Source organism: Hippoglossus hippoglossus, chromosome 11, assembly GCF_009819705.1.
Source record: "Hippoglossus hippoglossus isolate fHipHip1 chromosome 11, fHipHip1.pri, whole genome shotgun sequence".
Classification (NCBI taxonomy): domain Eukaryota; kingdom Metazoa; phylum Chordata; class Actinopteri; order Pleuronectiformes; family Pleuronectidae; genus Hippoglossus; species Hippoglossus hippoglossus.
Genome location: NC_047161.1, coordinates 5,343,191 through 5,357,694, shown reverse-complemented (window position 1 = coordinate 5,357,694; position 14,504 = coordinate 5,343,191). Strand labels below are relative to the sequence as shown.

Below are 14,504 nucleotides of genomic sequence, written 5' to 3'. Positions count from 1 at the left end.
GAGAAGGCATCGGGACAGTCCGCACAGATCAACAGATATTACTGCCGACTGCTAATGTGATGCAGCCAATCACTGATAAATAATCCCCAATGGGAAGTGGTCATGCGTGGTCGCCTTAGCAACAGTGTCCAAACACAAAGATGAAAAGGGGGGCGTCTATAATCAGAGAATGGAAGCCGTGTCTCATCCAGTGTATGAAGGCGGGGCCGCCCCCGGGGCCCCTGCACGTGGTGCTACCGCCGCCCGTCTACTGGAAACAGTCCGCGACACACACACACCGCGCTCGTGCACGTCCAGAACTCAAATGTTGATAAAAAGGCACAAATCAAGAACACGCTGGTTTCCAGAACAAATGCAGCCGTCGCTAGAAACACCGACAGCGAGGAACGTTTTTGGGTTAAACCCTGCGTCGGCGCTGGAGAATGATAACTTGCATAATGTTCCTCCTGATCAAATGGCAGGCGTTTAAAGTGGCTGCAGAGGTTTTCCCCCCCTGCGGCCCAACTCACTCTACTTGGTGATGCACTGTGCAGCGCGCCAGCGGAAAGATGGGACACTTTCTGTTGCCAAGTTATCTGAACTGAAACTCAAGCTGTGAAAGAGGCAATTTAAATACGACTGTGTCACAGCCCCAGACCCATTATTGTGAAGCATGGGGGGGGGGGGGGGGATGTTAGAGCAGAGTCTAAAAATGTTTCCATCTGGTGAAGGGGACCCAGCTGCTTATTATTTTCCATGTTTCAGTTGGCGTAGTCTTTATTGGGACTTTGCAATTTGACTCCCGGGGAGAGCCAAGATGGTGCGGACCGATCCAATTCTAGATCAGTGGCGTGTGCAAATCTTTTTGGGAGTTAGAACTCCTCGATTCTGCGACTCGGGGGCGGGGGGAGCGAGGCGAGCGTGGTGGACGTTTCCCCTGGAAAAACCAATGCGGAGTGAAACGTAACATGAGTTGTGTGTCGGCATCTGTGTGGATCCATGTGCACAGCGTGACGAAAATAAAAATGAATAAATACCATTAACTCCCCTCAGCAATGCAGGATCAGTCGTATGTTCTCGCCACGGCGTCTCATATCGTACAGTCTTTTTTTTTCTTTCTTTCAAAAAATAAATATGTCTATGTACAGTGCTGAGAGTCGTGGGGATTTGAAATGGATGGTGTGTGTGTGTGTGTGTGTGTTTTAATTTTGCAAAGCTGGGGGATGTGGTTCTTTTGAGATGATCAACAACAGTGATTCAACAATCAGACATAAAAAGGCTCGATATGGATTCAAACAATATGGTTCTGTGAAGCTGAAATCGGGACCAGATGCAGAACGTTTTTTTCCCCCCAGAATCAGATCGTGTAGATGATCGGAAACTTAAAACAGATGATAAATCTCTGCTGGCAAAAAAGAAAAATACGTAAATAAAATGTTCCCAGAATGTAAATACAAACATGTGATGTGATATGTGAACCTGTGACAGTATTTGGACACAAAAGCACGAGCGTTACCTCTGTTAACACTGCAAAGGCTTGACAACACATTTTACAAAAAGAAATAAAAAAATAAAACGCTCGTTGAAACGGTGACTCTGATATTGACGATGTGGACGAACATCACCGATGAACGCGCTCACGCTGGTTGAAAGCTTTGGCTGAGACGTCGATGCTGAATGTCTGCCTCACAGAAAAGGCCACTAACAGTGAACGTGCTCGGAGCAGCCGTTCGCTCTCTCTCTCTTTGAAATGTTCAATTAAAAAAACGTCGAGACTTTTTGATCTGATCCGATATCGCTGAGGACATCTAAGGTGCAAAATGTCAGGCGGTTTGACGACGAAATGCAAGCGACGCTTATAAATAAAAGGAAAGCACCAATGAATTGAAGGGTGTTTTAGGAGGGGGGGGGGGGAGATTTAAAAAAAACAAGCCGTCCTCCCGAGGCTAGCATTAACCAGGAGGTCATATTCGCGGGTCACTGCTTTCACAACACAATGGTCCATGTTGTTAAGAGCGTTTCATCAACAGCTTGTCCTCCGGGAATAAAGCTGCTCTCCAAATGAAATAGCTTTACCTAATTGAAGCCCAAACATATCTCTGTCTGACAAATGGAGGCGAAAACCTTTTGTCAATTTAATGGCTCTGAGCTTCTCTGATATGTCACGACGAGGCGGGGGGGGGAAGAGGAGACTAGAATGTTTAACCAGGAGAGCGTCCAGGCCTCGGATGTGGGCGACGTGATGTGCAATAAACAATTTTTAAAGGCAGACCCTGGATGTCAGAATGGCACTGATGCGCTCAGCGTTAAAACTCTCTCTACCAGCGCCGCGGTGAAACGCTAAAGACCCGGCGACGGTCTGAAATGTTGCTTCTCCGAGAGCAGGTCTGTGTTCGCACGCAGCGTTCTGCTCCATTTCATCCCGAAATGTTCACTTCGCTCATTCCAACGGAGGGAAAATGTTCTCCGCCGGAGCTTATGGTTGGATGAGTCAACTTCTCAAGGCTCTGTGCACACAACACGCACACAGACACACACACATTCACACACACATACATACATGCACAGAGAGAAGAGTGAAACTACAGAGTTTGAAGGGGGGAAATAAAAGATGATGAAAGTGGACAAAAACAGATAAGAAAAGTACAACTGCCATGGGTACGAGTCCGAGAGGAAAATGGGATATGAAACGAGATGTTTCTCTAACTTATCTGAGCGATAACAGAGAAGCAGATAGAGGATTATAAAAGCCGTATCATCAGATCAAGGCCCGAGCCACAGATAAGACAGACAGGATGTTTTCAGACTCGAGGCCCGAGGACGTGTGTCGACAGCCGAGAATCAGAATATCAGAAGAGAACGGCTGTGAAGACCAGCAGTGAAACATTTACTGCCTTGAAAATATTAAAAACTGATGACGCTCCGATTCGAAACCTCTCAGCGAAGGAAAAAGAACAGTGATACTGAGCGAGATGACGTTAAATCAAGTGAAGAACAGGGTTTCCCAGGCGAGAAAACCAGGGAATTGATAGCGAGTCCAGTATTATATGTTGATGCAGGTGACCGGGGGTTGCTAGGGGCGACCAGTAGGATTTGCGGGGGTGGGTGTGGTTTTGCGATGGTGAACGCCTTCCCTCTTCTACCGTCCTGTACATGTGCCGAAAGAGCAGGAGAGTCAATGTCGCCCTTGTTCATGTTGTACAAAAAAAATACTCTATTCAGTTGGTTGTCGTCGTCAGTAGTGTGTGTGCCGGGTGTTTGCACGCGTGTGAAACATACAGCACTGTTTGGCTTGTCCATCGGTTTGTGTACTTCCTCTTTGTCGGTCCGTGTTTGTGTTTTTTTTTTGTTTGTGTTTTTCAAATCCAAACACCATCTGCTTGTTTCCTGTTCGTCCCTTTCCGCGTCAAGTCCTGGCAGCCGCGGCGCCGTGGTCATTGGCAATGTGCTGAGTGGAAGACAGAGCCGAGTCGCTCCCCGTCCATCCTGCTATAGTCCGACCGCTTCTACCCTCCACTGAGTCAGTCTCTCGCGCCTCCCCCTGCGTGGGGTCTCCCCCCAGGGGGCGCCGGTCCTGTCAGAGCCGCTCGATGTCCCTGTATTTCTTGCGGAGGATGGAGACCTGGTCCTTGAACAGGACGGGGTCCAGTCTCATCTGGGAGTGGACCAGCGGCATGGCGCCAAACCAGCTGGCGAACTTGTTCATGCAGGTCTGCCGCTGGGCGAAGTGGTCCGGGTCGGCCCAGCGAGAGGCCCTCGAGGACTGGTGGGCGTGAAGAAGAGGAGGAGAAGACAGGAGAAGAAGAGTTTTAGTGTCATGTTGTCGATATATTAGGAATAATCAGTGATTCAGTGATTCTCTGATCGTCTCCCAGAGGTTGTTTCTGCAGTTTCAGGGTTAAAGGAGAACGATTGTTGATTTTATTTGTGTTTATGAGGGAAATAAACGCACACATAGGATTATAAGTTGCTGTGTTTCTACAGTTTACGATCGTAACCATTCAAATACCATTTAAAATAAAAATCAAGATACTGATTTCTGTGTTTGCAGATAAAGGTCGATATAAAAACTTTTATTTTAGTGCAGAAAAGATGTTCAAGTTATATGTATTTGGGTGTACCTTTCTTTTATTTATAATAAAGTTTATAGTTAAAATATCAAACCTCACTCGTATTTTTTAGTCCAAAAGGGTTTGATCACGACATCTTGGGAATCATAAACACATAATAGCTAATATATCAGTATCTGGAAATCTTTATTTCCTAATATTGGTGTCAGCCCTTAAAAATCTCTAGAAAACAACGGCCTAAATATCAACAATTTAACACTTTACCATCAACTCCAAAATGAATCTTAACTAACACATTCTTAATGTTTTACGGTGGAGTAAAGAAAAGGTTACTTGAGCTCATCTACTTCTTTAGATCATGATGCAGGGGACATTTAAAATACATGAGAAAGACGTGACATCTCCATTCATAATCTTACATCAGCCACCGAGACAAGAGAAAAGCATTAGTGACATTTACGTTTCTCAATAAATCATCAGCTGGCTCACTTTCTCTATTTGCCGAGGCTGGAAGCTGAATAGCGATCGCGAGGCTTTAAGACTGACACGACTCCTTCCTGTGTTTTTGTTTCTCTGCTGTTAGTAACTTGTCGTGTTTACCCACGGGGTCGCACAAAGGAACTTCAAGAGAATAATTCATGCTGTTCTCAGAGCTGCAAGAGTTCACTTCAGCTGAAAAGGCCACGACACACACGACAGGGAAGTAAACAAACACCGGTTTCAGCCTGAATCACTGCATATATATTTATAAAAAGCAGAAGAAAATCAAATAGGCGACTGTAATATTCTGTGAAAAGATTCGTTCTCCGGGGATCCGGTTTAATGCAAAACTCATTTCTCTACTTTCCCTTTTGTCAGCTAAATAATAATCATAAAATGAGTTTCTGGAGACGCTCACCTGTCCCATCATGGTCTCCTTGTACTGCTTCTTCTGTGTGACCTTGATAGGCGGCAGCTTGGTGACGGCAGAGACCAGAAAGTTCATCAGGATGTCCTCACAGTTCGCCAGCTGGTCCACCATGCTCTTCAGACTGGTGGGCAAGTAGCTGGTGTACAGATGGTGATAATACCTGCAGGAGAAGACACACGCAGGAGTCAGAGGAGAGAGGACAAACTGTCAGGAAGACATTTCACTATGAGGGTTGTGGTATTTGGAGACAAAGTTTTGTTTTTGTCCACAAAATTTGCAAACAGAAGATTAATCATGTTCATATGCAAAACTTCAAATATATCCCTGTGTTTACTTGGGACCCAAAACAGAAGATAAGCAAAAAACAAAAGGTGAAAGGACTAAAATCTCATTTCCAGGAGAAGTTTGTTTATGCACCAAGTTTCCGCGAGGACTCACTTTTTAAAAACATCTGTGATAAGATAAAAAAGTTTTTTCCCGATTTTTGGAAACTCATAATTCTACCCAAGAAAAAACATTTTCACTGAAGATAAATATAGTATTTTCAAGATTGGAGATTAAACAATCACATGATTAATCAGTCAGAAGTGAATTAGCAGCTATTTAAATAATCAAATGTAAATAAAAGACACCAAATATTTCCACTTTTCTTCTTTTTGCACTTAATATTTAAAAAATATCTATGGATTTTTGGATGTTTGGGATAAAAAACAGTCAGATGCAGCCGTACTCCAGATTAATACCTAAAAACATCAGACTTTTAAAGACGGCTACACACAAAAACAACCTGTGCAACTTACTTTAAACGTATCCCAAATTTTAGACACCTCAACGTTTCAGATTGAAGTCATTGGATGAAACTCAATTCACTAACTGACTCATTCCTCAAGTCCCCGAATGGATTGAACGACGGACGTATTGAAAGCGATTAAGCGTTGGGCTGCAGCGATTGGCTGCCGTCAGATTAATGGGCCGCCTCCATCCCGGCTGAGTGAGGCCGTATTAAAGCTGACAGGGCCGTAGTTCCGCTAAACGCAGGAACACGGCGCGGCTGACAAATTGACATTTTGGATGAAACGTACCCGGTAAGAAACAAACACCGTTTCCTGAGGCTGTGCCACGACGAACATCACACCTACTTTCATAATCTACAGATCACTGCATCAAAGTGCTGCATCAAAAGAAAGACAAGCGAACACTGGAGAGTCGAGCGGAGCTGTGATCCCGTTCTAACGGGAGCGGAACGGAACAGGAGACAAAAACAGAGGGTTTGACTCTGTCGACGCAGATATTTCACACGGAGGGAAACAGACGCACAGAACTCTGAGAGGATGATCTGTGTGCATGGTGTCGTACCGGTGGTAGATGGCCGCCCCGGTCAGCACCATCGAGTAGTCGTTGGTCCATTTGGACGTGTAGCCCCAGCGCTCCTTGTTGCCGTCCCAGAAGTGGCTGCGTGCAGGGTAACCCACGATTCGCTCCGGAAAGCTCTGCCAGACAGTGAAGGCAAAGTCCACCTGTGCAGAGGAAGAGGTCGACTTTACTCTATGTGGATAATAACAGTTATTAGATGGATGACGGGCAACACTTTCCAACCGTTTGTTAAACAGGTTTATAAATTATAGTGGCTTGATTCATAGAGCTTTAGGATTAGAGAATGAAAACATCTGTAAAAGTAAACATGCAATTTAAAACATGAGGAAATATGAAAACTACAAATATACTTCATAAGAGGATTATTGTAACGCAGTATAATGTAGTGTTGCCTAAAAGTATCTGAACCACGTGTGCTATTTCACCTAAACACACGATAACTCATTAATGATTTTCCCACGTTTATAATTTCACTACGAACAAATACAAACAAACACAAACCAGAGGGAGTTTGTTCTCTTTAAAGGTTTAAACAAAGTATTCACCAATGAATGAAATAAACCTTCAATCAGGCTTTTAGTTACAACTTGTAAACTGTTTATATCAGTGTTTAAAAACAACCTAACGTGCCCTGCCTGTGTCAAAGAAGAACTCCAAAATGAAAAACATTTGTAAACTCAACAACAAACAGGATAAAACTTGTGTCGATTCTCCGGAGGAGAAAACGCGGACAAATGAAATTGAGATAAATACGTAATGTTTGAGTTAACGGCATCTATTTATAGTTGGTATTGTGTATAAAAAGACGGAAAGGAGAGAAGAATAAAGTGATTACAGGGAGAACCAACAAAGGAAGTGCACACTCAAACACACTTTAGTGAAAACACAACAGAGGCAAAACCTCATCAAACACAAAGCCGTGTTTCCTAAGCAGCTGCCTGCAGCAAACTTCTGTGGCTGCGATCAAAGCGTTCAATCAAATAAGTGGAAGAAAACATCACAAAGGCCTCAGCGGCTCCGCAAACATTACACCACACAGTTCAACACTATAATACACTGAGAGGCTGTTTGTATTAACGAACACTTCACTCGGAATCCACCATTAAACATAATCAACATCATTTTTGATCTGCTCCTTCTGCCAGGATTATTTGTCCCAAAGGAAAAGAAGAAAAAGAAGAAGAAGAAGAGCTGTGACTGTTTTTTCTTTAAGAAGGAAGATAGTGGAATGATATTAAAGTCAAAAGGAAACGGGGTAATTCTACCGAAGTTCCAAGTGTGAGGAAAAACAACAGAATAGATTTTCTTCTCGGTGGGAGGCAATGAACAACGATGCGAAAGTCAACTTTTAAATGAATGGAAAGGTGAAACGATGAGGAGACAATTTCGTCTAAATTATCTCGCACTGGCCTCCAACACTTATGGGAATTGTTTTTCGGGTTCATGACTAAATTGTCTGTATCGGAGAAAAACGGGTAGATTAGATTTTTCCTTTGTTCGGAGCTGGGATTCCCCTTCACTGCCACCTCTGCCTCAACCATCCTGATCCTCGGCACAAACAGCCTTTATGGGATCTAACTCAACACTGTTCAAAGCGGCATCTGGCTTCCCACGGTGCCGCGCCAAAACCTGTCCCCGGGAAAAAAATAAAAACCCAGCAACAATCCCGACAGCATGTGGAACAAATATGTCCATAACAGGGCTGCTCTCGAACAGGGGATCGGAGAGAAGGAGCGTGATTACAAACAAATGGAGGTAGAAGATGGACAGAGAAGGTGAGAGAGAGGAAGAAAGACGGGCAGATGAGAAAAAGATGGAAAAGCTACAGGCTCAAGTGATTTGAGAGTCAAGCTGCAGAGCGAAAACTTAAAAACTTCAGGGACAAAGAGAAATAGATAATAGAATCGGAGAGTTGCATTTGGAACTTTGTTTTGTCTCAAGAGAATAAAACTCCTGAGACAGAAGAGGAAGATGTTCTATTAAACGATACCTCTGTGGTGGACAACACTGTGTCTTCATCCAGGCTGAGGACTGCGTCGGTCACTATGGTCTCATAGGGCAAGAAGCGGCTGCTCATCACCTGCAGGGGGAGACACAGAGCGGACAGGGGTTAAAAAAACATGTCGGCAGACGCGTAATATGAAACGAAAAACAGTCGGATTCCCTTCTTCAAACAGCGTTAATCAATGATCATGTGGTTGGATGGTTCACGTTAACGTGGCTGAAGGAGCGAACGTGGAGCGTAAAGCTTCTGTTATCAAATCAAATCTTTGACGTTCGGTTTCTTCATTTTTTTTTTTTACTCTCAGTGTGGAGATGTTGAATCACACAGACGACAGCTTCCACTGAACATGATGGAGCAGGATTCATTATAAAATCATCTTTTTCATGTTGACTCAAAAGCTGCTTCTGTTCAGTTTGCGGTTTTCTTTTTAAGCCTGCAATGTGGCCCCTTGGGGGGGGGGGGGGGGGGGGGGGGCGCGGCAGAAACAAGCTGTACACTAGCGCCTAACAAAAAAGATATCGACATTACAAAGAAATCTTTTACTCGTTGACATGTTCCACCATGTTCACAAGCTAGTTGCCAACTTTGGCTTTGATGCTAAGCTGGAAGGATACAGATGATTTATAGTGCTTCTTTTAAAAAGGTGCGAAGAGAGTGAATCAAAAATCAGCTAAGACTTGGAAACCAAAACAACGAGCTGAAAGAGGCTAAAACAGTCGAGCTGAGGAGGTCGCTGCGTGTGATGCTTTCACAAAAAAGTATTTCAGTAGAATATTGATCACCGATGCGTGAAGGCGAAGCTCCACCACTCGCATCTTATGTTTCCAGCTGGAGAGAAGAGCCGCCGGTGAATCGAGAGATTCACCTGCTACCAATTTGCCGACAAAAACCTCTTTTTGCTTCGACTGTCAACTGGATGCATTTTTTATGTCTCCTCGCAAATCCGTCGGGATTCCGGGGAGACAACAAGCAGCCACACCGTCAACAACCAGCAGCTCACAGAGCAGGAGGGGGAAAGACAATATCCTGCTCTTTACTGCTCCCTGTTGTTCCTCAGCTGTGATGGAAGGCTGATACAGGGTTGTCTGTTTTAGATCAACACACAGACGCAGACAGACACCTCGGCACAAATTGACTTATATTTTCTCCTCCGCTGTCGAAAAACAGAATGTATATTTAATGGTGGATGAAACCAAACTGTATAATACATGACAGTCCTTGAACATTTTGTGGAAGCGTGGAGAGAGCGTCGGTGGCCGGGGGCCCGGTGGGCGGAGGGATGAACGTCCTGTCTCTTTACAAACAGGAAGTCTTCGGTGTGCTGCCGAGACGAAAGACGCTCGGATGAGAGAAGAAACAAACCTAAAAAACGGCAGCTTTCGCGTTGACGAAGAGCGAGTGCATCGTAAACTGGATTGTGCTCGAGGTCAACCTCCCACACACTTCTGATGCATACAAAGCTTTAATGGATGTAAACACACACAGTTATTCAGCACAGATCTTAAGGTCAGACCTCTGCTAGCGTACTTGTTATTTTTAAAACACCATCACCTGCACTGAAAAGACATCACATATAGATTCTCTCTAAACACCTGGGACTGTGTGCAGCAGGGTGACCTCCCTCTCCACAGGTCTTCTTCTCTCCTGCCGCCGAGGGCAGCGACACACGGCGAGAAAGATACGAGAAGACGCGACTTCGCCGACGAGCTGTGTGAAGCCGGTTATCTCTCACCGCACCGTGACCGGTTCTAACCTTCATCACACTTCGCTGTGAACGACGTCATAGAAGTGTGGAGAAAAAAAAAACATCCATCGGGACTTTGTTCCTTTGTTGTGACGTCTTCAAATTGCGTTTTTATCGACAGACCAAAGTTAGTTTGGAATCGTAAAAAGATGGTGTTTGAATTCAGTTTAGTAAAAGATTGACTGTTGCTACATTAGCGACAGAAAACAGATATTAAAGAAGAAAGTTCTTTAAGGTAATTCTTAGCAGGTTGACCACATCCACTTCAAACTGGCTCAGGAACTCGTTAAGACCTTGATGATCCCTCATGGATGATGCATGTTTGATCTACATGCCACTATTCAAATAAAGTTAGAGCGCCACCCACTGGCAGGAGGAAACTACACGTTTTCCCACTTGTTAAAACTACAGACAACAGACTGACTCATGGTCGATTGTGTGTAGTGGCGACACCTTGGTACTGCAGCTCCTCAGTAGAGATTCTGGCTCTAAATGGCAGCATCCAGGATATTTTGGCTTCATTTATTTTTTTTTTACAATGCGAGGAAGTTGAGATGCGTCGTCCATCTTTATTTAAAGTCCATGTAACCAACCAATTTGATAACAGACCGATACAAACCACAGCAGCCTGAACACTCTCATAACGGCTTCAGATGGGACACGGTCTGTATTTCTATAGGTGCTCTGTGTCTCCACCTTTGTTCCCACACACAACGCAGCCCCGACACGGCTGTTAAAGCTGACTCCACAGGCAACGACAGCAGCTTCGACTGTCGCTCATATTCTGACGGGGGGGAGAGAGAGCCGCGGCGTGTGAGTGACAGTTGTGTTTACAGGCGAGGGGGGGGAGAGGAGAGAGGAGAGGAGATACCCTCCCCTCTCATCATTACTGTTGTAATGTCCTGCGGGCATTAAGAGAGGAACAAAACAATCTCTCCACTCAGTGTTTTCCACTTGTTTACCAGCAGAATGTGTAATGGGGAATAGAGGAGACGACAGGAGGCAGGTGGGGGTGAGAGTCACAGAGAGACAAACGGGGGGGGGGGGAGAGGGAGAGAGGACGAGAGGCCGGTGTTTTAAAGCCCCAGATGGTTTGTAATGTTCCAAGTGCGACACATTAGCCCGGGGCTTCCTGGTGCTCTCCAGGAATGTGAGCTCTTACAGCAGGAATCCGCCTGCAGCACTTCACCTCCTCTGGAAGGGACAGCAGCTCCGGAGCCGGGGGGGGAGGGAGGGAGGGAGGGAGGGAGGGAGAGAGGACGGGAGCAGGACCACCAGCCACAGTGAACCATGTTAAACACTGCTGGGTTTGTGACTACAGGCGGAGAGCATTTCTTTTTATTGGGCGACTGTGCCGCAGACAGAGAGGACGGATGACAGAGGGAAGAAGAGACGAGTGTTGGTTCAAAGAGAAGATTTGTGTTGTTTTATGTGTTTTGTGTTGTCAACAAATCCCATTAAAAAAAAAAGACCAAAGGCAAAAATGCTAAAAATGTTAACATGTTGATTTCTTCCTCCGGAGATCTTTAAAAACATCTATCGTTTTAATAAACATTTATTAAGTTAAAACAGACGTGTGCCTACATAATAAACATTAATCTCAAACTGCTGTATGTCTACACACAGATATGTATATTGTTGTTTTGTACTTTATAATGATTTTGAGTGTTTTTCAAAGGAAAAAAACTGAAAGAGCTTTAGTTTGACCTTCAAATCTGAGTGGAGAAATAAAGTGCTATTTAAAGCTGTTCACTATTAGTGTAATTATTTGTCTATCATAGAAGAAATACATTTTCAGCCCAGATGATGTTAACACTAGATGTTTAGTTTCCTTCTCTTAGTGGGTCGATGAAATTTGAGGCAACATATGAAGTTAAAGAGAAATAAGTGAGTCTTACTACTACATTTAACCAGACTGTTGTTACATCTCTAATTTTTAAAGCAGGTTTTATTGGCAGCTTAGAGGAATAGGAATTTTGACTTTTCAGTTTGGAAACTAAATTCACAGAAAACAAAACTGAACTCTTGACTGAATAAATTAAAAATGAGAAATGTTCATAATTTCAAGGGGAGGAAAAAGAAAATGAGATGATAAAGAAACACATCTGTGAGCGGGAGAGAGAGAGAGAGAATGAGGAATAAAGAGGCTCTCTCTCGCTCCCTCTGTGGGGTAGAGGAACACAGCTCGGCTCGCCACGGTAAACACAGAACCCGCCGCAACCACAACAAACCACAGGCTGCCTGGCACACACACACACACACACACACACACACACACACACACACACACACACACACACACACACACACACACACACACACACACACACACACACACACACACACACACACACACACACACACACACACACACACACACACACACACACCACTAAGCCTGTTCCGCTCGCTTTTCACGGACACGAGGCGACACGGAGGCCGACTGCTCTGACTGACAGCTCGGAGGAAACCACTCGGAGCCACAGGGAGAGGTAAACCATGAACCCGGCCCACCGCCGGGTGACTGACACTGATGTGAAAACCACTTCCTCTGATTGGCAGGTGAAGTTAAATCGTCACGAGCGAGAGGAGAAGTCTGATGTGTCAGAATACAGATGAGTCCTCCTCCTTCAAAAACAAAACCTCAAACGTGAGCTTGGAAATTGTCGAACCGACTCGGATCAGCCTGCGCGTCCACATCTGACCTTTGACCCGTGAGAGGTGAGGGTCACGGGGAAGTCAGAGAAAACACAGACGCCTCTTCACAGGCCAGAGACTTGAGCGTAAAGAGCTAATAAGGCTGTCATAATAAATGCCAGTGAGGCGCGCTCGTCGCTCAGGGCTCCGTGTCTGTGTGGATGAAGGGTTAACTGACAGAAACTGAAACTGAGACGCACATCACAGTTTTTTTCCGAAGCTTTGAGTCACACTTACACCTTTGTTCACACTTTAATCTCCTATTTGCTGCTTTTCTCCGTTTCTTGTCACGTGAACCAAATATCTGAGCACTGGTCGAGCAACATAAGCCATTTAGAGGCTTCACCTTTGGTTCCATGTCATTATTTTCATCTTACAGACCAAACAATCCATTTATTGAAGAAGTAATCAGCTAAGTAATGAGACTGAGTTTTTGCTGCCTCCGTGTAACACACACATTTAAGTATAGATTTAGTAATTATGGGTTTTGAAATGGCTGCAGAAGATGATGTTAGGATCATAAGTTAAAACCATTAGGATAAAACTAAACCTCAAACTAATGAAAGTCGTCTGCCGGCTTTATTTGTTGTGAATATCACAACTCAACTGCAAATTATTTCTCCTGAGAGATTTTTTGTCACTTTCTTCACTTAATTAGATATTTATACGATTAACATTAAGAACAAACAGCAGTAAATACGCTGACATAATAAATAAATGCAACCGTGCATATGCACTTAGATTACTGCCTCCTTATCTTTCCTAACAATATGCATTAGCCTCTCAGTCACGCTTTTTTCCCAGAGTATATTATTCCCATTACTGAGCTTTAATTAAAACCACACAAAATGTCCTTTAATGGAATCAGTGCAGCACAAATCGAAACCCATTAACTGCCAGAAACTCTGAGACTGAGCAGAATGTGCAGAGATACAGTAGCTTTACAGTCTGAGAGCACGTACAAGAGGAGAGGCCTCATGACAAGTGATGTCACACCTCTGAGGTCATTTTCAGACAAACGTTTAGCTGAAATGATCCAGAGGGGGATGCACGTGAGAACGTAAATGTCCAAATCAGTTGCTACCGGACATTTTCTGGAACATTTTCCAATCCTCCAGCAAAATGTCTGAGTGAGTCCGTGAGAACACAGTGGGAGAATGTTTCTCGGTAAAAAGTGGGCGTGTTGATGACATTTCCAACTTTTGACAGACAGAAAACTGAAAAAAAACAAACTACAATGGCACAAAGTAGAGCCCAAAAGCTCCTCCAAGGCCCAAGTGGTCTTCCCTGATCCCTCCTGCAATCGTCCACCAGGTTCTGTTATAATCCCTTCACTTGGTTTTGAGTAATCTCGCTTAAGAACAAACAAATATCTGTCTGACTCAAAGGGAAAATGTCTGGACCCAATTTTCCCCACAGTTCATGTCAGGACCTGAGCGGACGGGTGCCCGTGCTGCGTCTCTCACCTTATTCTCGCCCTCGATGACGATGACGGGCACTGAGGTGGCGGGCCAGCGCTGCTTGGCGGGGAGAGGCTTGTCACAGTTCCACAGGACAATGATCTGTAAGGAGGAAACACAAAGGTCTTGTTACCTGCGTCGCAGCTGATTTGATTTCCTCCAAGCAAAACAGCTCGCAGCTCACAGACGCTCAGCTTGCTGCTGAATCAACCCACAGAACATGTGACATTTACGTGGCCCCGGGGCCACAAATGTCACCTTATTA

General features: G+C 44.6%; 2 protein-coding genes across 2 annotated transcripts in view; both read right to left on the bottom strand.

The window, feature by feature from the left end:
* The window catches only part of LOC117770083 (double-strand-break repair protein rad21 homolog A-like), a 951,093-nt gene that overhangs the window by 59,181 nt on the left and 877,408 nt on the right, over positions 1-14,504 (bottom strand). The gene's annotated exons all lie outside the window — the stretch shown is intronic.
* The window catches only part of ext1b (exostosin glycosyltransferase 1b), a 106,626-nt gene continuing 92,866 nt past the window's right edge, over positions 745-14,504 (bottom strand). The window contains exons 7-11 of the mRNA XM_034599125.1: positions 14,246-14,341; positions 8,324-8,413; positions 6,316-6,476; positions 4,948-5,119; positions 745-3,742 (exon numbers count right to left, since the gene is read on the bottom strand). Of these exons, the coding sequence (XP_034455016.1) occupies positions 3,557-3,742; positions 4,948-5,119; positions 6,316-6,476; positions 8,324-8,413; positions 14,246-14,341 (705 nt within the window). The 3' untranslated portion in view covers positions 745-3,556. The remainder of the gene's footprint in view (positions 3,743-4,947; positions 5,120-6,315; positions 6,477-8,323; positions 8,414-14,245; positions 14,342-14,504) is intronic.